Raw genomic sequence first — 26167 nt, forward strand, 5'->3', positions numbered from 1 at the left:
CCCGAGTGCACGATTTTCGACACTCGGGGAAGGTGCCTTTCCCGTGGGAGGATTAGCCGTAGGCTCTTTCCCGAGTGTTGCACTCGGGGAAGGCTTCCCCGAGTGCAACTGGGCCTTCCCCGAGTGCAAATGGCACTCGGGGAAGCCAGCAGTTCCTGTAGTGAGAGAGATGGGACTAGCAAGTGCATTTTCGTCCATACAAAATACCGTAGCCCAAGAGTGAGTCAAACTAGTCAAACTGCATCCAAAACGTATAGCATGGCAAATCTTTGGTAGACCAAGAATTATAGTTGCATGGTTTCAAATAGATAAATAATAATGGTGTTTCTCCAAATCATGACATTTACGATGGCATAAATTCAATTAACCTTTTTTATTACAGATATGCCTCAAGAACTTTAACCTCGATAAATATAGATTTCACCACGAGGAATATGACCAATTGAATTGCTCGGCTTGACTGACAATGTTAATGTATGATCTTCTTATGTCAAGTTACCTTTGGTATTTGATAGGCTCCTTTTTTTGCTGGAAATAAAATTGCCATGTGTACTCTACTCCATCCGTCATCTTTGAACTGTCGTTCTCACTTCCCGAAAAGTCAAACATACTCAACCTTGGTCAAATATGTACAAGAAAGTATTAATTAATATTTATAGTATATGATTAGTATTATTAGGTAGATCGTTGAATCTATTTTTATAATAAAGTTATTTGGAGATACAAATTTTAATATTATTTTTACAAACTAGTTAAATTTAAGAAACTTTGACCAGCACCTGATCCTACCTCTATGAGAAAATCCTGAAAATTTCGCTTCCACGAGGAGTCGAATCTAAGATATCAAATGCTACTGAGGCTCTTGTAACCCGCCTTTAATTGTCTTGTTTACATGACCACTCAATTTTAAAAGCATTTTCACTTGGGTAAGCAACAGAAAGATGCAGACCTGCTTTTGCCCAAATTCTTATACAGCGCTCGTGCGCCGAGCGGGCTAGCAACGCGTGTTTTCTATTTTTGGCACCTGCCTCTTCTAACATCTGGCACCTTCCGTTTTTGTTCTGGATATCTGAAACGTTGTCACCATTTAAAATATTTCAAACAGCACCACCTATTTCTCCTTTCTTTCTGCTCAACGAGCGTTTCTTCTTCAAGCAAGAGGCGGAAGCTCCTACGCCGCCGCCACAGGCTCGATTTGGGCGGCCCCAACTGATCTTCCCCATCCATGGCCCCAACTGATCTTCCCTGTCGACGTGGAAGCGAAGAGGGCCGTCGAAGTCAGGTGGCCGTCTGGATTCATCACAGAGGCGGAGGCGGTGGAGGCTGATTCAAGCGTGCTTCGGGCTGAGGAGCGACGGGCCCTACGAATCCGCCACCCGTCGAGATCCGGCATCTGCAGTCAGGACCGGGAACAAGGATTCGAACCCTACTGCGATACGACTGCCGGCCGCGCGGCTGCAAGGACGTCGACATCGTCATCGGCGACGGTCTTGAATGACTCTAGCTCCTCTAGGTACGCGCCACCGCTTTGTCCGCCTGCCCCTCCCCGCTCTTTGCCCCTCTGCTCCCACCGGGTGCACGTGCAAGATTTGTGTGCATTGCGCCGGTCGTTCCGTGATCCCCAATGTTGTGTTCTGCGGTCGCTAGGACATTGGTGTCGACTCGCGCGTCGTGGTGGTCTCCCTTTTTGCGGCCGATGCCTAGTTAGGCACCCGCAAGGTCCTGGGCAAGGCAGTTGCTAGTTTCATTCTCTTTGGTTGCGTGCTAGCAGAGTAGTGGGTTTCGCGGTGAGATGCCACCCTGCTAAAAATTCAGAAGCAAACCAACTTGTCTACAACATCTGTTTCAGATTGACCTTATGTTTGATCGATAAGAATAACCGTGTATTGCAAATCTGCGGGGTGAAATCTGTAGTCATCATATAGTTCTAAAAACCGAGAAGATGAAACGGACCATTACCTCAAAATCACCTGTTTCTCAGTTTGGAGATATTCTTCCTCAAGGTATTTTATGAGGGTTTTGATTCTTTAGACGGACCATTAGCTCCATCCTCTGCTGACAGGGATCTGGTGATGTGACTAAAAATGTTCAGTCATAGGGAAGATGCTTTGAACAAATTAGACTGAAAAATGAAAACCGTACCTGTCACCAAAATATTTTCAAGTTATCAAGAAATGCTTTGATACAGTCAATAGAAGTGCTTAGCTCTTGCTAGAATTCCAAAAGAAAACTTCAGTAGAATAACTAATATTGGTGTGCAAAAGCTTGTAAACAGAAAGGCCTCAATAGCGTATCACTTCTCGGGAAAGTAAAAGTCAAATTAAGTACCACGCATGCAGAAACATGATACTTCGTCAATTTCGCAAAGCAGAGTCCACATCTATCCAATTCTTCGCCGCAGTCAACATAAGAGGAATGTATGTCAGCAAATATTTTGAGCCTGTAACTTCTGAGAATGATTATTAGTTATCACAATGTGTTGTTTAGGGGTTCAGGGAGAGAGCCTACTTACTTGGCCTGCTTTTCCCTTAGTTCTTCAAACAAGGACTACAATTTCCTTGTATCTTTTCAAAAAGCTGATCCATGCACTGACAGTGCTTGCTTCTACTTTGCATGAAGCTATGAATCTTGAAAGTTCATCTTCCTGGGCATATGTCAGAAAATAAAAAATAAAACAAGTGAACTGTGCTAACACAATGCATTTCTTAAACTAGAAACTAACAAATACAATTATTGACTTACCTTCATTTTTTTCAGGTCATGGTCAGTGGGAGCATTTGAAGAAAAGAACGCTTCTGGATAAGAGTGATTTTGGTTATTTCCTCCCTGTTTTTATTATTGAGGTATAGTCTGGTACTCTTCCTACGGTATTTGCTAACTTTGTACCTCTGGTTACAAATTGACTAGTTTTTTCTTACTAAGATATTTTCCTGATTCTGTTCAGAACTGTAGCAGATTTAATATTCCTATGTTATTCAGAATTTTTAACAGTACATTGAAGCTTGCTAGGAAAGATCGAGTCAACTAAGTTTGTAATCATTGATATCGTCACAGTTTGCACAAAGTTATCTTACTATCTCAAAAAAAATCTTAAAGTTGTATAGTTACCTGAAATTAATATGAAGAGATACATCTTGTAGCTGGGACTTGAGGGCATAAATTTTTTGTGATCTGGTGTTTTTGTGCAGATAAGATTGTTTTGCCATAATTTTTACAGCTACCTGTGAACAATTTACAGCATATATCAAAATATATTACATGAGTATGTAAAACAATTGCAGCCAAAATATATTTTTTAGCTATCTATTTTTTAGCTTTTGGTGTGGTTTGGACCTGCTAGCTAAAACAACCACCTAAGACTGCTTGGATCCAATAGCACCCAATAGTTAGATAGTTACTATAGCAGCTAATACTGAATAGGAAGCCGTGCGTTCCGTGCTTCTTTTGGTTTCTTTTGGCCGTAGCAGTTTATAATGTATCAAAGTATTGAATCTAGCCGAACAAAGTTTCTAATGTGATAGTTCAAAGTTTTATAAATTCTAAGTGTAAAGTTTTGAACCTAGCAGTAGAAAGTTTTGTAATGTGATAGTTCAAAGTTTTGAACCTAGCTGTACAAGGTTTGTAATGTGATAGTTCAAAGTTTATAAATTTTTGGGGGTGTCTTGTTTGGAGTTTGCAGATAATATGAAATACTTAGTCTCTGTAGATTTTTACTTATGTAAACAAGGTATTGATATGTTCCATGAGATAATTTTTTTTGGTAAAGTTTGATTTAATGTATTTTCTATCTTTCAAATGAATGCAGTTCTTGGAAGAATCGCTGCTAGTACCTAGGAACTGGCCCATTATCATTGAGGGGATGGTATGCGCTTTATCTAGAGACAATTGGGCATACCTATTATTCTTTTCACTTTTTTATCAATGAACAAAGCTAACATGAAGCCCTTTCTGTTGCAGATGAAAGTATATATTTGGCATGTTCAGACTTCCACCCCTATGTTGTTGGTGACTTGGCTTGCACTAAAGAGCTAAATAGGTGGTTCTCCAAGTAATTTGAGAAGGTAAATCATGTTTGGCTGTCACATTAATCTCAGACTCACTAATTTTACAATCTATAACAAGTCAATACATATAAATTGGCAGATTTAGGTATATTTTGTCATCTTCACGACATTTTCCAAAACAGTGTTCTGCACAGTTATATATTTCTAGCACAATTTTACATTTTACCCTTTGAATAGCATATGACAACTCTCCGTAGTTTGTCTGCTTAGTTACATTAACATTTGTTATCAGATTGGGGGCCATTTCGACTTGTTGCTGAGGGAGGGGAAATCAAAATGCTCCTGGGTTAGTTTTGATGACATCACTAATTGCTTTATAAGAGGTAAATTGGCTTTCTTCATTTAATTATTTGTAACTGATTTTTCATGGACGAAATAGCATGATTCTAATATTGGGATGATGTAACAAATGAACTCATAGTAAATATTATGTTGTCATGATGCAGGAGATTCTGAAAAATCTCATCATCACCAACGTGTCACTGAGTTGCAACGACTTCGTTCCATGTAATTAGCTTTGGCTTCATACCTTGTCTTAGCCTTTCTATATGCAACCACTCATCATTCCATGCAGTTAAATTTTGGAGGACTCTTGGAGATGCTCTTATACTGTGAATACTTAATTTTCGTAAGGATTATGACAACCACACATTCACAGCAAAGAAAGACAATTCCACATTTGGAGAACACAAACTGCAACAAAAATTAACCAGCACTCCTTCGCTGTTATGTGGATCTTGGGTAGTGTGCCTGACATAAGTGGATTGCCTTGCCTGACTAGGTTTATACTTGTAGAAGTTAGACTGCAACACGAAACTATTTCTTCCCTCATAAGACTAAGTAGGGCACACTTGTTATTTTGTTATTATTATGTCCCTTCTATTTTTGTCCTGATCTTACTGGTATCTGATACATTTTGCAGCTCATCAATCACTTGGTCAATCAGCTCGCCAAGCACCAGTTTCTGAAGATTGCTTGCCAACTTGAAAGGAAGAATATAGCTAGCGCGTACTCTTTGCTTAGAGTAATAGAATCTGAGTTACAAAGCTACCTCCCAGCAGTCAATACCCGCTTCTGGTAATCAATCTCCATTGTTATTGAGTTGCTTCTTGTCCTTGTTTCGTTGGTGTCCTTTTCATTTTACATTCTGTTTAGCATATATTTCTGTCACCTATTATTTTTCTTTGTCTTTGGGTATATGCTTAATTTCTCTGTGTTAATGTGTCCCTCAGGGTCATTATAATTCATTAATTCAGGCTGCATCTAAAGTACAAGAACAATGAGCTATTGATGATCGTGACACTTTCCTCCATGTAGTGCGAAATCTCCTATGTATTCACTCAAGTGAGCAACTCTACGTATCTGTATGAGTATTTTATTCTCATATTTCTAACATGGCTTATCCTTTCTGTAGATGTCCAAGCAACAGTGCCAACATATATGTCAGCACATGCATTGGTTCAGCAGATATCAACACTTCAATCTAACTTGCTTTCTCTTTAGTATGACCAGAAAAGATGTATCAATGAGTTGTAAGTTAACAAAGCACTGTCTAATAATTTCTTTCCTTTACCATATTTCCTGTCCAAGTCTAAATACATATAAAATCAAAATTTCAGATGTTTCATTTAATGTTTTTTCTAATACGTACTTTTACCGTGTACCAACCTACCCATGTATAAACAATTGATTCCAGGTATCCAACTAACTGGTTTTCCGTATAAACTAGGTCGACTCATTTCTATGTTAATTGAAAGACAGAGCTCCTACGACTTGCATTAAAAAAGATATCCAATTGACGATTCACAACAGGTATTTTTATAGCTCACAGACAAACTCTGAGTGGTAGTTCCAATACCCATAACTCATGGTGTGTTTTCACATCTTGATTTTCGTATATGTGCATAGCTGCTGCCTCGTTACTGTTCATGAACATAAAATGGAAGCATCAGCATGCTGAATATCTTGTCTTCCCTGCAACCTATTCACTAGAGCTCCTGCAACTCATGATCATCAGGATTGCCTATATCCTCCTCACCTCTAAGAAGTTCATTAGCCGCAGGATTTCCTCTATTAGGACCTATGAGCACTCTGTGTTACCTTAGCTAATACTTGGAGCACACTGTGATGAAAAGGAACAAACTCAAGTTAGAAAGTTTCGTGGCTGCGCCATGCAAACATTTGTGCATCAATAAAATACCATATTATTAGTATCTAATTATAAAAGTTCTGGATATAGTATGGATGAAAACGGTACGGATATTTATTCGACCGTCCGTTCGACCGAACAAATATGAACCCTTATCTGGATAGTTACTCGGATATCCGTAATTTTTTTCAGATACGGATAATAAAACAGATATCTTAGGCGGATATCAAATACGAATGTAATATCATCGATATCCGGCGGATATCGGATAATCCGGTTAAGTATCTGATATATCCGGATATTATTCAAACGGATATTATCCGGATATTATTCAAACGACCTTGGATGGAGAAATGATCAAAATAAAAATTGTAGATCTCAAAAAGTTATGAAACTTTGTTGTTTACAACTTTTTCGTTTGAAATCATTTAGTGCTTCAAAATGCTATTTGAATTTCAATTTCGAAATGGTTAAAGAACGCATATTTCTCTTTTTAATCTTTGGCTAAAACTTGTAATTAGTTTTTCTCTCTCGTACTAACTTCAAATTTGATAATTTTTTTTTCTAAAATTTTCTAAAATCATGTTCTATCAAATTATTGTGTTCTTATAGCTATTATTGTGTTCATCTTTTCATGTGACTGTATTCTATCTATTTGAATTTTGAATTTCAAAAAATAGCAACTTCAAACGTCATTTTCAAACATTAAATGACTTCAGCTGAAAAAGTCATGAACATAAAAGTTGTAAAACTCATCAAGATCTACAACTTTTATTTTGGTCATTTGTTCATCCGAGATTGTGGTAGTAACATTGTTCACAAAATTTACATCTCTCTCTTGTAGTTTCATAAACTATAAGAGAAATGTGTGAGATTCGTGAATACTGTTACTACCACTATATCGGATGAACAAATGACTAAAATAAAAGTTGTAGATCTCAGAAATTTATGAAACTTTATAGTTGAATTTTTTTTATTTTAAATCATCTTGTCAAGGAAAACTACGTTTGAATTTCTCAAATTTAAAATTTAGATTTTTCAAACGACCTCAGAATCTCAGATGGAGAAACAACCAAAATGAAAGTTTTAGATCCCAAAAAGTTATGAAACTTTGTTGATTACAACATTTTCATTTGAATTTGTTTAGGGCCTCAAACAATAATTTTTTGCTTTTTTTGTTTTTTTTTTCTCGAATTGTGATTTTTGGAATTGGGCCAAAATATTACTTCTTGCCCAAACGGCCCAATCCTCTATAACCCTAGCTAAGCTAGCTGGCCCATATATAAGTTCCCACTTGGATATATATATATATATATATATATATATATATATATATATATATATATATATATATATATATGCTGCTTTTACTCAATATCCGAATAGATATTTGTATCCGACCTTCCCCGAATCCGATTCATACCGTATTCGATACTCATTATTCGTATCCGTAACCGAGTCAATCCGTATTCGTATATGTATCCGAACGCTATCCGTGTTTGAATCCGAATCCGAACAGAAATATGAAAACAAATATAATATGAGTGATATCCGTTCGTATCCGATCCGTTTTCATGAAACTTGAAGTGCAGTACTGTTCGGATTCAAAACTTTGTACTGTGATAGTTCAAAGTTTTGAATCTAACAGTACAAAGTTTGGAATGTGATAGTTCAAAGTTTTATAAATTATGAGTGTAAAGTTTTGAACCTTGCAGTGAAAGTTTATAATGTGATAGTTCAAAGTTTTGAAACTAGCAGTACAAAGTTTGTAATGTCAGAGTTCAAAGTTTATAAATTATGAGTGTAAGTTTTGAACCTAACAGCATAAAGTTTTAGTTTAATAGTTCAAAGTTTTGAACCTAGCAATATAAATTTTGTAATGTCATAGTTCACAATTTATAAATTCTGAGTATAAAGTTTTGAACCTAGCGGTACAAAGTTTATCATGTGATAGTTCAAAGTTTTGAACCTAGCGGTACAGAGTTTGTAATGTGTTAATTCAAAGTTTATAAATTCTGAGTGTAAAGTTTTGAACCTAGCAGTGCAAAGTTTATAATGTGATAGTTCAAAGTTTTGAACCTAGCGGCACAAAATTTGTAATGTTATGGTTCCAAGTTTTAAATTCTGGAATCAATTTTACAATATCGTGTATTTATATATTTTTTAGTACATACATAAATGTAAAGCTCAACATAACTTCATGCATTTTTAATTTGTTTACCTTGTCTTGTTTTTTTCAGGGTATTAATGACAACTATTTATCACTGAAGAACTGAAGCCACATGTGCTTTATACTAGCTATTTGCAAACACACATATATCTCTACAAATAAGATGTACTCCTTTTTCTAGCTTTTTTCTGATAACCTTGCATCTCTTGTATGAACTTTTTTTTTCTATATCAGTTGAATTATTAATCCCATACAAAATTTTGAAAATACTTGTCGGGGACCAATACTAGGGTACCCGAAGAGGAGCTAATAACCATCAGCATTGATTCGTCCGAGCAGTTAAGAGCGCGACTACAGCTCCAACCGACCGCCAGGTGCGCAAACTCTGCCTCGCCCGACCCCTGAGGGTTGGCTCCGCCTCGCCTGACACCGAGGCTGCGGGCTCCGCCTTGCCCGACCTCTAAGGGCTGGCTCCGCCTCACCCGACCCCTGAGGGTTGGCTATGCCTCGCCCGACACCGAGGCCGCGGGGTCCGCCTTGCCCGACCCCTGAGGGCGGACTCCGCCTCGCCCGACCTCTGGGGGTGGGCTCCGTCTCGCCCAACACCAAGGCTACGGGCTCCGCCTCGCCCAACCTCTAAGGGCTGGCTCCGCCTCTCCCGAGCCTTGGGTTTGCGCTCCGCCGCGCCCGGCCTCTGGGGAGGAAATCCGCCTCGCCCGACCCCGAGGCCGGAGGCTCCGTCTCACCCGACGGAGACCCATACCGCCGTCAACCACTCCAGGTCCAAGCGAATAGCCCTGGGTCAAAGCCCTGACACCAGGGAGGTGACCGGCATGTGTCGATATAACCCGTGGCCGTGACAGGCCATACCTGGGTATTCACATCAGGAACAGCGTCGGGCGTACATGTGTTATTCTGTCTAACCCTCGTACGGGCACTGACAGGCACGTCAGTTCACCACAACGTTCGCCAGGACAGAGTGGAGCGCCACGACCGGGAAACGACGCCTGCGCATGGTGCTAGTGACGAATAGGGCCACGACGTGGAGCTGTCCCTGTTGACGTCTACAGGGTTAGCGGGACCCGTGTGAAGGAATAGTAGGACCCGGCGATCCTGAAGGACTTCCTCTCCTTCTCATTCTCCTCTTTTCCCTTGATTGTAACCCGTGCTTTCCCTTGGCCTATAAAAGGGAAAGCAGGGCGTCCCATGAAGGGGACATGGGAATCGATCGGATCGAAACATATCACACCGATTCGGACTCGAACCCTAAACCGATTAGAACACAAAGCACACAGTCGAGAAGCGACCGAGTCCTCGGCACCCATTCGCTCCTCTCACCAGAGACTTGGGACCTGTCCCTCTCTCAACCGTTTGTAACCCCTACTACGAACTTTCAGTGCTAGTAACACGAGCAGCATCAACGAATTGGATGTAGGGATATTCTGCCCGAACCAGTATAAACCCCATGTCCTCTTAGCACACCATCCGGGCCAGACAGGCAATATTAGAAATTTACTAGCCGGTGGCAACTCAAAACACCGATAGTTGGTGCGCTAGGTAGGGGGCTTTTGCATGTCTCGACATCCACACCGGGCCTCGGATGTCTAGTCACAACCTCAGCTGGGTCTCGGGCGCACACGTGTGCTTCGGGGACCTAGACTTCATCGTCACGATGGAGGGAGAGTTGGCAATGGCTCCCGTCACCATCTGACCTCTTCACTCCGATGGCCTCGACGCGATCGCCGAGGCACTTGAGGAGCTGCAGCTGCACGCACCGGAGGCCCACGCCCCCAGAAGTGACCAGCTCCTCGACTTCGACTACGAGAGGTTAGAGCGCTAGCTCGGTGCCTTCCTAGGACCCCGACCATCCCAGGAGTACCTACGCCACCTCATCTTCTCGTTCGCCAATGTCATGGTGCAGCTTGCCGGAGGGGAGCCCCTCTCTCTGGAATACCTCATCTAGAGCGCCCCGACAGCGCTCCCATTCGGTCATCGCAACGTCATAGAGACCGATGACCACCCTATGGCACAACGCACGCCTCTATCCCCCACGAATGACGAGTTCGTGGGGATAACCAAATATGTCATGGAGTCTTTCCACGACCTCCTCGCGGAAGAAATGGAGTCGCACTCCACCTCTGACTCCAGCAGGGGGAGCCATCACCCCTCTCATGAATGTTTTATGGCAGGTACCCCTAAGGGACACGTCGAAAGCATCCACGAGGAGGAGGCTACCCCGACAAACGACCTCGACGACGAGGTCAAGGGGGATACAGGGGCTCCACCCCGCTTGCGGATGGAGCAGCTGATGGCCCGGCACCAAGAGCTCGAGGAAGCATGACTCCAGCTCGAGCAGGAACGCGCGGAGCTCGATCGAGAGATCGAGTGCCATGGACACGGTGGGCGCACGCGCCATGGACCATGATGTAAACCAGAGGATCATCGAGGACGATGAAGCCCTCCCACACTTTACCCGGGCAAGCCAGAACTTCATAGCTATGGTGGCCTTGCTCCGTGGGCTTCTAGGGCCCACGACTCCCGAGGATCATCAGGCCCATCGCGAGATTCTCACGCTACTCGAGCATGCGGCGGCATAGCAATCCAAAAGCTCGTTGTCCCAACAACGCAAGCTCGATGCCATCCAGCCCATGTCCTCAGAGCAATCCGACAAGGACGCATCAGTCCACCAGGCGCTGCAAGGCGGCAGGCTGCGCACCGCGGTCCCAGTGCATGAGCGTCTCGGCCGCAACCGTGACACACGCGACACCCTCGACGCCCATAGGCATACTCATGGCGATGCAGGGGAGGGGCTAGCCACGCCTACCACCCTCGTCATGGCGAACGCTACGACAGTGTCGAGGACCGAAGCCCGAGCCCCGGCCTGCTGGGACCTCAGGCCTTCGGCTGACACATCCTCAACACAACCTTCTCGCCATGGTACCGACCACCAACGAACATCCTGAAATACTCTAGGGAAACGAACCCAGGACTATGGCTCGAGGATTATTGGCTTGCTTGTCAAGCCGGTGTAGCGAATAATGATGACTTCATTATTCGCAACCTTCCATTGTTCCTAGACGATTCGGCATGAACATGGTTGGAACACCTTCCGCCCAACAGAATCCAAAGTTGGGTGGACCTAAAAGAGATCTTCATGGGGAACTTCCAGGTCATGTACAAGCATCCTAGGAACCAATGGGATCTCAAAAATTGCCAACAGAAGGCTAGAGAAACCCTTCGTGGGTATATCCAATGCTTCTCCCGGTAGTACAACGAGCTGCCTAACGTCGCTGACAGTGACGTTATAGGAGCTTTCCTGTCTAGGACCACCTGTGAGTCCCTGGTTCACAAGCTAGGATGTAAGGCCCCGCAAACCACCAAGGAACTCCTCAACATTGCCACCAGTCATGCTTCGGCGAGGAGGCGGTCGGAGCGATCTTTGACCGCCTCAAGGACAAGGCAAAACAGGATGAGGACACCGGTGAAGGCGCCTCCAACCATCCCATCAATAAGAAGAACAAGCAATGGCTTGAGCACTCACTCGTGGCTGCCGCTGACTATAGGGGGGGTCGGAAGCCCATGGAGGGCACCCCGAACCACTTTGAGAAGCTACTCGAGGGGTCATGCCTGAACCATACCTTCCCTGTCAAGCATCTGTACAAGGACTGTGGCCTCATGAAGTAGTTCTTGTCCGGAGGCTCCAACAAAGAGGAGCACGGGAAGGACCCTGACCCGACCACGAACGACGCCAAGGGGAAGGACGGTAGCTTTCCGATGCCGGATGGCTACCTCATGATCTTTAGAGGGTAGGCATCCTATGACTTCAAGCGCCATCAGAAGCTCACGCGCCACGAGGTCTATACGGCCAAGCCAGCCATGCTTACCTTCCTTCGATGGTCAGAGTCCGCCATAACCATCGATCAAACCGACCACCTAGAGAGTGTCCCACAACCGGGGAGATACCCGCTCGTGGTTGACCCGATCATCGGCACGAAGCGGCTCACCAAAGTATTGATGGACGGAGGCAGCGGCCTCAACATCATGTATGCCAAGATGCTCGACGTTATGGGCATTGATCGAGCACGCATCCAACCGACCGAAGCGCCTTTCCATGGCATTGTGCCTGGAAAGCGATAGATCGATCAACCCGTCACCTTTGGGGGTTCATCCAACTATAGGACAGAGACCCTCACCTTTGAAGTGGTTGGGTTCCATGAAACCTACCACTCCATCCTGGGACGACCATGCTACGCGAAGTTCATGGCCATCCCCAACTACACCTACCTAAAGCTAAAGATGTTGGGCCTAGGCAGGGTCATCACCATCGGCACCTCCTTCCAGTGCACCTACGAGTGCGACGTCGAGTGCTGCGATCATGCCACGGCAATCGTCGCCTCCAAAGAGCTCACAGCCATCAGGAAGGAGGTCACCGAAGAAGCACCTGACCCCAAGCGGTCAGCCAAGTCTTTCAAGCCAGTGGAGGGCGCCAAGGAGGTCCTCATAGACCCCAGCAGCCCCGTGGCCAAAGTGGTGCGCATTGGCACCACGCTTTCCTCCAAATAGGAAAGCGCACTCGTCAGCTTCCTCCACGCCAACAGAGACATCGTTGCGTGGAAACCCTCGGACATGCTGGGCATTTCGAGGGAAGTCGCCGAGCATGCCTTGAAGATCTGGCCAGGCTCCAAGCCGGTGAAGCAATGCCCGCGTCACTTCGATGAGGTGAAACGCAGGGCCATCGGCGAGGAGATCATGAAGCTTTTGGCGGCCGGGTTCATTAAGGAAGTGTACCACCCTGAGTGGTTAGCCATTCCCGTTCTTGTACAAAAGAAAAGTGGGAAATGGAGGATGTATGTTGACTACATGGGTCTCAACAAAGCGTGCCCAAAGGATCCATTTCCTTTGCCATGCATAGACCAAATAGTCGACTCTACCTCAGGGTGCGAAACCCTTTGCTTCCTTGATGCGTACTCTGGGTACCATCAAATCGTGATGAAAGAGTCTGACCAGCTCATGACATCTTTCATCACCCCATTCGGATCGTTCTACTATGTCACAATGCTGTTCGGTCTAAAGAACGCTTGTGTTATGTACCATCGTTGTATGCTCAAATGTTTTGGGGACCTCATCGGGCGGACTGTTGAGGCCTACGTGGATGACATCGTGGTCAAGTCCAAATGGGCTGACCAGGTCATATCCGATCTTGAGTAGACCTTCGCAAAACTCCAAGCAAATGGCATTAAGCTCAACCCCGAGAAGTGCGCTTTTGGGGTCCCGAGGGGTATGCTGCTTGGTTTCATCGTCTCTGAGCGTGGCATCGAGGCCAACCCGAAGAAGATCTCGGCCATCACAAGGATGGGCCCGATTCAGAACATAAAGGGGGTACAACGAGTTATAGGGTGCCTCACCGCGCTCAGCCGCTTCATCTCGCGCCTCGGTGAACGAGGTCTCCCCCTTTATCGACTTCTGAAGAAGGCCGACCACTTCGAATGGACATCCGAGGCCTAGGAGGCACTTGACACAGTCAAGTAGCTTCTGACGAAGGCCCTGATCCTAGTTCCTCCGACCGATGGAGAACCCCTTCTGCTCTACATTACGACCACCACGCAAGTGGTCAGCGCCGCCCTGGTAGTGGAGCGAGAAGAAGAGGGGCACGGCCTCAAAGTACAGCACCTCGTGTACTTCATTAGCGAGGTCCTATCTGATTCTAAGACCCGCTACCCCCAAATCTAGAAGCTCTTGTATGCCATCCTCATCGCCAAGAGGAAGCTGCGCCACTACTTCGAGTCACATCCGGTGACGGTCGTGATGTCCAGGGCGACTCCTAGCTGGTCATCAACCAAGTCATGAAGGAGTCGGGCTGTCACAACGCCAAGATGGCTGCATATTGCCAAGAAGTCTGCTAGCTAGAGAACAAGTTTGATGGCCTCGAGCTCAACCACATTTTGAGATGTCTCAACGAGGCGGCCGACGTGCTGGCAAAAGCGGCGTCCAGCCGACAGCTGATGCCAACGGGCGTCTTCGCCAGCGATCAGCACAAGCCCTCGGTTCGCTACAAGGGTCCAGAACAAGCCGGTGATGGGCCGCCCGCCCTAGGCTCAGGGGCTAACCAACCATCGGCTCCATCCGACCTTGAGGTCATGGAGCTCGAAGAGGACCCCACGATAGAGCCCAACCCTCTAGTCGACTGGAGGATGCTCTACCTCGACTACATCCTCTATGAGGCGCTGCAGATGGACAAGATGGAGGCTCAACGGCTCACGCGTCGCACCAAGTCCTTTGTCCTTGTTGAGGGCGAACTCTACAAGCAAAGCCACACCAAGATCCTACAGCGCTGCATCCCCATCGAACAGGGGAAGCATTTGCTGAGCGATATCCACGGTGGGGTCTGCGGTCACCATGCTACACCTAGAACCCTGGTCGAAAATGCGTTCCGACAAGGCTTCTACTAGCCGACCGTAGTAGCCGACGCCGAGTAGATTATGCGCACCTATGAAGGGTGTCAGTACTATGCTCGTCCGACTCACTTACCGGCCCAAACGCTCCAGACGATCCCCATCATGTGGCTGTTCATGGTCTGGGGGCTCGATCTGGTCGGACCTCTCAAAAGGGCGCCCAAGGGCTACACCCACTTGCTTATCACCGTAGACAAGTTTACAAAGTGGATAGAGGCTCGACCGATCTCCGCGATCAAGTCTGAGCAAGCCATGTGTTCTTCCTCGACATCGTCCGTCACTTTGGAGTCCCGAACTCCATCATCACGGACAATGGCACGCAGTTCACCGGAAAGAAGTTCCTTCGATTCTACGATGAATACCACATCCGGGTCGATTGGGCCACCGTGGCACACCCCCGCATGAACAGGCAGGTTGAGCGAGCGAACAACATGGTCCTACAAGGCCTCAATCCTAGGATCTTCAATCGGTTGAACAAGTTTGGCGGACGATGGGTCGCAGAGCTTCCCACGGTGCTCTAGAGCCTGAGGACGACCCCTAGTGGGGCCACCGGCTACACACCATTGTAGGGGACCATGACGCCTAAGAGGGGGGTGAATTAGACAATTTAAAACACCAACTCTAAACTATGGCCTCCTTTTCTACCCTTAGCAAAACATATGCAAAAGATAAAATATCTAAATGTGCAACTACGGTTTAGCTAGTGTGTTTCTATCTCTAACGCAAAAGGAGTTATGCAAACAATGTAAATGCGGAAGTTAAAGAGTAAGGTAGACATATGCAAACTCCCGTCAATGACTCTGGTATTTTTACCGAGGTATCGAGAAGCGTGCAAGCTTCCCCCTAGTCCTCGTTGGAGCCCCTCGCAAGAAATCCCTCACAAGGGCCAAGCTCCTGGTCAGGTTACTCCGTGGATAGCCCTGGGCCTTACCCATGCGCAAGTGGGTCTCCGGTGTGCCTTTCGGCAAGCCTATCCCGGACCGCTCCCCGCCGTCTTCACTATCAAGCTTCCGGCCGAAACGCCGCGGGCCTTGTTCCCTCCAGTACACGGTGGCGGCCACACCACAAGCGCGGTTGGTGTGATCTCGCAGGACTACAAGCCCCTTTGATGTACAACAATGGTGCGCGCAAGCACCGAGTGGTAAGAGGTATGCAAACCTCACTAAACACTAGGCCTAAACCTAGAGCAAGCGCATAAGCGGTGGTCTAATCAACCTAAGCACTTCACAAAGCACTTACGCTAATCATCTAATAAATCACTAAGCACTATGCAAGTAGAGATCACTAAAATGATGTATCAACACCCTTGGTATGTTTCCTCACCTCCACACTACTCAAATGGCTGGTTGGGGGGTCTATTTATAAGCCCCACTGAGAAAGTAGCCGTTGGGGATGAAACCCACCTTTCTGCTACCGACCGAAGACTGTTGTCGTCCTGACCGGACGTGTCTAGTCGCCCTGACCGTTGAAGCTAGTGCGTTGATCAGACTCGGCGCTAACTCTGGTCACTGTCGATCGGACATGTCTGGTCGCGCTGGCGCCGCTCTGGTACCTCTCTAGACTCGATTGGATGCTATACTTTCTACGTCCGGTCGTCCAGTGCTGCTATGTCTAGTCACACTGAAAACATTGCCGTGACAAAGAACAATATCATCGGTGCGTTCGGTCACTGCTTCGCTCAGCGTCTGGACATAGCTACTGACGCCTGCTATTGCTGAGCAACTGATCGGACGCGTTCGGTCCCTGTAAGGGCCGCGTCTGGTCACTTCTGCCGAGCTTGTTTCTTTGCGATCTTGCATCCAGCTTGGTTCCCATCTTCGTGCTTGGACTATGCTTGATATCTTGGCTCTTCTCTTGTGCTTCTAGGGTCTTGCTTATGGTGTTGGTCGTGGGATCATCATGTCGCCTTCGTCCCAGTTACATTTTGCACCCTATTGAACTACAAAACAATTAGTTGCAAATTCATTAGTTCAATTTGGTTGCGTTGGTCATCAAACACCAAAATCCAAAGTAAATGGGTCTAGGGTCCATTTTTCTTACAACTATTTTTCATGGTCTATGGTTCCGAGGCTATCCTCCTAACCGACCTCGACTATGAAGCGCAAAGGGTCAGAGCGTACGACGAACAGGGAGCCAAGGCATCCCTCAAGGATGCCATGGATCAGCTAGAAGAAGCGCGCGATGTCGCCCTCCTCCACTCGGCCAAATACCAGCAAGCATTGTAATGGGGACGAGGGTCCCGATCTTCCGTCAGGTTCAAGATAAACAACGATTTGTTCGGAGAGCGACACACCGATCCGGCTTCAGATCACAAAGACCCAAACCCTGCAACCTTAGCACCACGTCTCCTCTGGTTATCAACCGTGTCATAATCTGGTTGACCTCGCCAAGAAGGCTAATCTCTGCTGCGAATCGAAGAACACAAGCAAGAACAAGATAAAACGCAACTCAATTGAAGTGACAATTGCAGATGAATGATTAAGCACTCGAAGTTGGGGTCTTGCAAACCGATAACGATGACTGTTCAATGACAGATTGATCTAAAACAAAACCCAAAACCTAAAGTAGGTGGTGGCTACTGATTATATAGCCTAAGGGACGTCCATGGATCCCTCTTCACGTCCTAAAGGTGCCCCAACACATTACAAGGCCCAACGGCCCAAAAGACGACGACGCAGCGCCATGACAGATTCTGGACGTCAAATTGTTTCAACGATTCCCGTTGATTACGAAGAGGTTTTGATGTGAAACCACCTGGATTGGCTTCCTTATCAAATTAGCTTTCCATCCATATGTGGATCATCGAAAACGGAGTTCGGATGCGTCCTGGGCGTCCGTTTTATTGCAGACTAGTCCTGACTGCCGAGGCAGACTCGAACTCGGATTGGACTGGGCCTCTGGCTTGGCTTGGACATCCTTGCTGGCCTCCTAAGGTGGTGGCCAAGGAGGAGGACGTCCAAGGACATCTCTTAGGTGTTCTTCATCTTCTTGGGGCGTGCTCCAACTTGGGCCTGGGTCCCAAGAATGTCTAACAAGCCCATGACGACAGTGTAGCTCTCGCCAGAAATAGCGACAGAATATATTGGTGATTTGGAGGCCTTGCCGACATGATATTGAGATGGGACCAGATCTATTTGAAAGATTATCAAACAAGCTTTCCATCAAGTGCTCATTGACCTCGATCGCACTCCGGATGGATGAGTTATGGCCTTCCCAATGAGGCACTGTCGGACTGCCGACGAACTGAAAGTTCAACTTTGATGAACTTCCATTATGAAACACATTTGAACCTACAATCAAATAGTGACATGTACATGTGGAACCAAGTGAATTATAACCAAAGCCACTATGCAAATGTAGGAACGAGCGCACCTTATAATCATTGTTCATATCCGAATGTGCCATGTCCTCATCATCCTCCCCTTCTTGACAACAAACCGTCCTCGGTTTGAGCTTAGCTGGTGGACAAGTTGTCGGTAGTAGCCAACATTGCTCCCCTTCTTGAAATTTAACCTGTTGCCTCATTACAAAACTTGGGGATTTCGACATGACAACATTATCGCTATTGGTGCCCTCTAGTTGATCATATTTTTGCACAATGAAAGGAGATTTCAGAGTTGAACAAATATAAACACGATGCACCATATACTCTCCTTTACAATTATATTTGCCAATAAAGTGACATGTACATCTAGATAACCATGGCAATCCTGCACAATTAAGTTTCTCTTCTAAACTACTAAGAGCATATAAAGTATCAAACTCAATATAACCCAAAGTATTTGAAGAATACAATAATTTCTTTTCTTTTTTTCGGTAGCAATGGGAAGCAAACGTTTATGTTCAGCATAAGTAATTGGTTCCAAAACATGGAAAACTGAAGCATCATCAACTAATTCATCTTTATCACAAGGAACATCAAGCAAATTATCATGGGACAAAGATAAATCAAGAGAGGGTTCCACTAACAATTGCTCTATGATAGCATGGTTTGTGGAAAAATTTAGTACATTAAGACAATTTTCACCTTCCGTGAGTGTAGGACCATGGGCATTACCTGTGTTCTCAGCAGGAGTAATAGGGGCATGGTGAAGTGATGGTTCTGAATTTGCATATGCGGTTGTGAGCTCCTCATTTTCTTCCACATCATCCTCTCGCTTATGTACATTATTCTGCAGAAGGTTAGTCATAGCAAGAGGAATAACAACAGACTCTTCCTCTAAATGGTGCACCTCAGCATACGAAGTCAAAATAGGAGGTGGATTAACAAAGGTTTCTCGCATAAGAAGTTTCATATCATTCCAAGTTTGAGGTTTATCAGAAGGATCTAAAGACTCCCACCAAGATAAAGCAGAATGTCGCAAAACACTAGCTGCATTTTTTACCTTCCTCCTTGGACACATAAAGTGAGTAGCAAATATGTTATCGATGACAATTTCCCACTCCATGTACTCATCAGCACCTATACCATCATAAGTCGGTGGATACAAACAACCTGTCATAGTAAACACAAAAACAAGGAACAAACGGTGAAAGTTATCCCTACCAAATAACTACGTGGTTGCAGTGGTGTCACTTTTCACAGCAAGTGGAAACGTCTTACCAAGCTCTTACAAAGTTCTTACCAACGCAAGCAGTGGCGGTACAACCGGCGGCTGGTTCGTGATACCTGTGAGGCAGTGGTACCGAGATTGCAAAGCCCTTTTTCTATACTGATCTGAAGAATTTGTGGAGCTTGGAAGGCAAACAAAGAGTAATATGTATATCTAGCACACAAGTCAGTAACAGACAGCAATATTAAATAAATGTCTAGAGCACTTGTCCTAGTTGCTGGCCTATATGTGTTTCTATCACCAGTTGTGATAAACAAGAGAGGAAACAAGGATGAAAGGAAATAAGTATTAAAGGTAGCAACGAATATGAACAAGGCAAAAGATACCACAAACAATAGAGCTATTGAGTGTTCCTTATGTGCTCCTTTTCGATATCTTATATTCTCTTTTACTATTTTTTTCTTTTATTTTTTTGTCCAATCTTTTTTTCTTGCTTTTGCTCTTTTGATATTTTTTTCTCAGCAAGGAGCACACAAGCATAAACCATAAAAAATTTGAGCTCAATTGAATAAAAGATGTGGCCTATAGAAAATTAGGATTGTGCTCTAAAAAGCATACCAAAACTTGTGGGCTCAGAAACTCAATTTTCCTAATCGAATTTCGCAAATCTAATTTTTGCGAACCCAGCAAAGCTGGGATGAAATAGATCTAAAATTTTCTGGCGTTCTCCGTAGATATAAAATTTTTCCTGTTTCGAGTTCGGATGCAAAAGCTATGACTGTTTTAAGGAAGCTGCTCGAATCAGGGATTTAGTGAACACAAGATACAAACCGATGGTGATACGGAATAGCGGTGGGTGGAGGTATCAACACAAACTAGAAAAAAACACAATCTAAACCAGCAACAAGACTTTGACCTAGGACACAAACTCAACAAAGCGGACTCTGAAACTGAATCATGCAAAAGCTATGGCGCGGATGGTTATAGGATATGAAACAAATATAGCATTGGACTATGGGATAAAGCAAAAACACTCGAACTAAGGGTAAGATGCGAACTTGACGGTATACCTGAAGCTCTGATACCACTTAATGGGGACGAGGGTCCCGATCTTCCATCAGGTTCAAGATAAACAACGATTTGTTCGGAGAGCGACACACCGATCCGGCTTCAGATCACAAAGACCCAAACCCTGCAACCTTAGCACCACGTCTCCTCTGGTTATCAACCGTGTCACAATCCGGTTGACCTCGCCAAGAAGGCTAATCTCTGCTGTGAATCGAAGAACACAAGCAAGAAGAAGATAAAACGCAACTCAATTGAAGTGACAATTGCAGATGAATGATTAAGCACTCGAAGTTGGGGTCTTGCAAACTGATAACGGCGACTGTTCAATGACAGATTGATCTAAAACAAAACCCAAAACCTAAAGTAGGTGGTGGCTACTGATTATATAGCCTAAGGGACGTCCAAGGATCCCTCTTCACGTCCTAAAGGTGCCCCAACACATTACAAGGCCCAACGGCCCAAAAGACGACGACGCAGCGCCGTGACAGATTCTGGACGTCAAATTGTTTCGACGATTCCCATTGATTCCGAAGAGGTTTTGATGTGAAACCACTTGGATTGGCTTCCTTATCAAATTAGCTTTCCATCCATATGTGGATCATCGAAAACGGAGTTCAGATGCGTCCTGGGCGTCCGTTTTATTGCAGACTAGTCCTGACTGCCGAGGCAGACTCGAACTCGGATTGGACTGGGCCTCTGGCTTGGCTTGGACGTCCTTGCTGGCCTCCTAAGGTGGTGGCCAAGGAGGAGGACGTCCAAGGCCATCTCTTAGGTGTTCATCTTCTTGGGGCGTGCTCCAACTTGGGCCTAGGTCCCAAGGATGTCTAACAAGCCCATGATGATAGTGTAGCTCTCGCCAGAAATAGCGACAGAATATATTGGTGATTTGGAGGCCTTGCCGACGTGATATTGAGATGGAACCAGATCTATTTGAAAGATTATCAAACAAGCTTTCCATCAAGTGCTCATTGACCTCGATCGCACTCCGGATGGATGAGTTATGGCCTTCCCAATGAGGCACTGTTGGACTGCCAACGAACCGAAAGTTCAACTTTGATGAACTTCCATTATGAAACACATTTGAACCTACAATCAAATAGTGACATGTACATGTGGAACCAAGTGAATTATAACCAAAGCCACTATGCAAATATAGGAACAAGCGCACCTTATAATCATTGTTCATATCCGAATGTGCCATGTCCTCATCACATTGCGCTGGTATCACAGCCATCGAGTGCGGCGTTGGGCCTTCAACATCGGAGACCTGGTTCTCCGCCTCGCCTAGAGCAACAAGGACCGCCACAAGCTTTCTCTGCCATGGGAGGGACCGTACGTCGTCGCGGAGGTGCTCCGACCCGGCGCCTACAAGCTCAAGACCATCGACGACGAAGTCTTTGTCAATGCCTGGAACATCGAGCAACTACGTCGCTTTTACCCTTAATAAGCGCACACTTTCTCTTACCAGTTTTGTTATCGAACTCCCCGATCTTTTGTGACACCTGACCCCAGCTACGGTAAGGGGTCAGGCCTCACTCGGGGGGCTAATAAGTGTGTACCTATTCAATAGACATTCTCTACACCCGACCCTTACTCACGTTAAGACCCAGAAGCGAGGTTTGCGGAAACAAACACTGTGTAAAACTTATCGGACTGTGAGAAACCTATGCCTCAGCAACTACGGCATCTTCGCTCACCAGCGTGATCAGAGTTTTTTTCCACGCCCCGGGCTTTTTGGCTTTAGCTACGGAGAGAGTCAGTACGCGTTTAAGAGTATGTTCGCCTGGCAAACGCTTCTCTATGCCCAACCCCCTCTCATGTTGAGACCTAGAAGCTAGGGTTGCAGAAACAAACTCTGAGTAAAACTAGTCGGACTGCGAGAGACCTACGCCTCGGCGGCTTTGGTGTCTTTGCTCACCAGCGTGAGAGTTTGTTTGCCCACACCCCGAGCTTTACGACCTCAATGACAGAATATACGAAAGGGGGGACGGCTAAAGCAAATTGTTTGGCCATAACGAAATCTAAGAGCTTGTCCATTTATTACGGGTTCATCGCCTCGCTTATCTACCTAACTAAGTTTTTGGGTGAGATGTTCTCATCCCATATCTCTGTAGGTAAGTCTTGTCCCAGCGGGTAACACAAGTCAATCGGACGACTTAGCCGCTGCCGAGAAATAGGTAGGGAGCAGCAGGATGCCCCACGCGGGTTATGCTGACCCCGTCACGAACGACGGACCCGGATTCCACTCAATCATATCCGGTAAGAGATCCCCAAACCCATCACTCGTACCATCGAGGTAAGACCTATGCCCAAGTCGATCGAATGGCTCAACGCCGCTGCCGAGAGATGGGTCACCCTTAATTTACGCACGATTTCTCCTATTAATTTTGCTATCGAGCCTCCGACCCCAGCGATGGCAAGGTGTCGGGCCTGGCTCGGGGGCTAGCAAGAGTGTCTATTTGGTAGACATTCTCTATGCCTAACCCCTCCTCACGTTAAAAAACTAGAGGCAAGGTGTGCAGAGACAAGCACTGAGTAAAGCTGGTCGGACTGTGAGAAACCTATGCCCTGATAGCTACGGCATCTTTGCTCACCGGCGTGATCAGAGTTTTTGTCCCTGCACCCCGAGCTTTAGCCTCCGCCTTCTCGGGAAGGGTTTGGAGGGGGCCACCTGTGGAATCTCCATCGAGAAGAGGCCGGCAGGTCGCCCAAATTGATCGAATGGCTCGGGCCATTGCTAAGAGACGGATAGGGAGTAGTGGGATGCCGCATGCAGGTTACACCGGATCCATCACGAACGATGGACCCAGACCCCATACGGACATATCCGGTAAGAGCTCTCTGAACCCATCACTTGAACCATCGAGGTAACTTTACCGACCCCCCCCCCCTTTTCTTTTCCACTACATGATCATCCATTCATCCATTCTCATGCATGCATTCATACATTCATTTATTCATTCATTCATCCCTTCATCCATACATTCATCCCATACATCCAAGCATTGCATATGCAATTGCTGCATCGCAACGCTTCGCGTCGCGTCATGAAGTGGTAGTCATCTCATTTGATATGAGCGGTAATCGACCGAGGTTCGAAGGCCGGCCCGTGAAGGGATCGAGGCCACCTCGCATCAAACAGAGCCAGGGGAGAAAAACTGAGATGAGCCCCAGCGGCCTTGCCCATCCCTGCTTAGAAGCGGATAGGGACATCTCGACCTTTCTCGTTCGATCCTAACCTCGAGCCAAGCCCACAGAATCCCCATCGAGGGGAGGCCAGTGGGCCACCTGAGTCGCTCTTCGGAGTGACACGGGCATCTGCCGGAAAGCGGGTTAAGGAGCAGTGGAATGCCACATGAGGGCTATGCCGACCCCATCAGCAGACGACGGACCTGGATTCCACTCGAACATGCCTGTTAGCGAGCTCACCAAGCGCGACACTCGAGCCATCGAGGCAAGTGTCATTAGCTCAGCCCCTCCAGTTGTGGAAACCGAGGATGGGGTGACGCATGAAATTCGGTCGACCCCGACCAAGCCCAATGAGGCTCGGGGGCTCAAGACGCCCGACCCGAACTCGGGAGTCCACCTGACCAAAGTTCGAAGGCTGGCCCGTGAAGAGCTCAAGGCCACCTCATGTCGAACAGAGCTAGGGGAGAAAACCCAGATGAGCCCCAGCGGCCTTCGTCTGACCCGCTTAGAAGCGGACAGGGTCATCTCAATCTTCTCATTTGATCCTAACCTCAAGCCGAGCCTACAGAATCCCCATCGAGGGGAGGCCAGTGGGCCACCTGAGTCGCACTTCAGAGTGACACGGGCATCTGCCAGGAGGCGGGTTAAGAGTAGTGGAATGCCACATGAGGGCTATGCTGACCCCGTCAGCGGATGACGGACCCGGATTCCACTCGAACATGCCCGTTAGCGAGCTCATCGAGCGCGACACTCGAGCCATCGAGGCAAGTGTCGTTAGCTCAGCACCTCCGGTTGTGAAAACTGAGGATAGGGTGACGCATGAAATTTGGCTGACCTCTACCAAGCCCAATGAGGCTCAAGGGCTCAAGCCGTCCGACCTGAACTCGAGAGTCCACCTAACCGGGGTTCGAAGACTGGCCCGCGAAGGGCTCGAGGCCACTTCGCATCGAACAAAGCCAGGGGAGAAAACCCAGATGAGCCCCAGTGGCCTTTGCCCAACCCTCTTAGAAGTGGATAGGGTCATCTCAACCTTCTCGTTCGATCCTAACCTAAAGCCAATCCCACAGAATCCCCATCGGGGGGAGGCCCATGGGCCACCTGAGTCGCTCTCCGGAGCGATGCAGGCATCTACTAGGAGGCGGGTTATGGAGCAGCATAATGCCACATGGGGGCTATGCCGACCCCATCATGAATGACGGACCCGGATTCCACTCAAACATGCTTGTTAGCAAGCTCACCGAGCGCGTCACTCGAGCCACCAAGGCAAGTGACGTTTGCTCAACCTCCCCGGTTGCGGAAACCGCGGACAGGGCAACATTCACAAAGACGAGCCAACCCTCGACCGCACCCTTGCAATGCGCGGGGGCTCGAGGAAAGTTGGATTCGCAAGGAGACAGAATGTGCGGTCGCACAACGATGGCTCAGATCCTAGGGAGGGGGTATGTGCAAAAACAAGAGACGCTTTCTCCTACTAGTTTTGCTATCCTCTCCTCAATCTTTAGTGACACCCGACCCAGCAACGGCAAGGGATCAAGTCTCACTCGACGGCTGATAAGGGCATATATACACCCTTTATGACATGGTCGCTGCACCCGACCCCTTTCTCACGTTAAAAAACCTAGTGGCAAGGTCTGTAAAAATGAACAACTGAGCAAGGCTGGTCAGACTACGAGAAACCTACGCCCCGGTTGCTACGACACTCTTGCTTACCAGCGTGATCAGAGTTTCCCTCCTACACCTCGGGCCCTATGGTCTTAACAAATAGAAGGGTCAGAACACATGAACCCCTTTTCACACATAAAAAGGGAGGAGAAAGAAATCTGTTCGCACCAAAACAAAAGTACAGACTCGGTCAAGCGAAACAAAATGACAAGTTTGTTTAAGCAATACACAAAGGTCGGCACATGTCCTCTGATTACAATAATGATCAACCTATTGAACTAACTAACCCCTCTGGGGGAGAACTATGCTTTTGATCCTATCCGCCAGGTCCTGCGAAAGGGGAGCCAACATAGCTTCCATCTCCTCCATCTCGTGGACTTCATAGCCAGCGCGAAGCCATGGCTCAACGTCTCCAGGTCGATGCAGTCCCCATAATGAGAACGAGCAATTGCGAAGGATTAGTTGAATCCAGCACGAAGCACATTCCTCTCGAGCTAGTGCACCAGGGCCGTGATCTCAACGGCATGAGCCGCGAGTGAGCTGGTCCCCTCTGACCGCACCACCTCAAGGTCATCACAGACCACTCCAAGGGCGGCGCTCAGGATACTGAGCTCATCGCTCTCCACCTAAAGATTCCTCCTAGCCTCGGTGAGGTCCACGGCCAGCCTGGCAGAGATGCTCTCGGCCTCCAACTTCTGGGTCATCGCAGTTCCAAGCTCAGCCTATAGGGATCTGACCTTCTACTGTGCGTCGTCGCGCTCTTGGTAGGCTTGGTCACACTCTTAGAGGGCCTGGTCGTGCTCCTCATGAGCCACCATGCTCCGAGCAGAGCCTCTCCGCGGTTTGGAGCAGCTCATCCC

At 46.7% G+C, this 26167-nt stretch overlaps 1 protein-coding gene across 1 annotated transcript; it reads left to right on the forward strand.

Moving 5' to 3' along the window:
• Positions 1–12643: 12643 nt before the first annotated feature.
• On the forward strand, positions 12644–12946 carry LOC136487905 (uncharacterized). Its single transcript, XM_066484997.1, has one exon. It carries the CDS (start codon positions 12644–12646, stop codon positions 12944–12946), a length of 303 nt encoding a protein of 100 aa, XP_066341094.1.
• The last annotated feature ends 13221 nt before the right edge of the window (positions 12947–26167 follow it).

This window comes from Miscanthus floridulus, chromosome 10 (genome assembly GCF_019320115.1).
Source record: "Miscanthus floridulus cultivar M001 chromosome 10, ASM1932011v1, whole genome shotgun sequence".
Classification (NCBI taxonomy): Eukaryota; Viridiplantae; Streptophyta; class Magnoliopsida; order Poales; family Poaceae; genus Miscanthus; species Miscanthus floridulus.

What these genes read in the sequence shown, in the direction of transcription:
- LOC136487905 (XM_066484997.1), top strand. Translation starts at nt 12,644, where the DNA reads ATGGCCATCCCCAACTACACCTACCTAAAGCTAAAGATGTTGGGCCTA.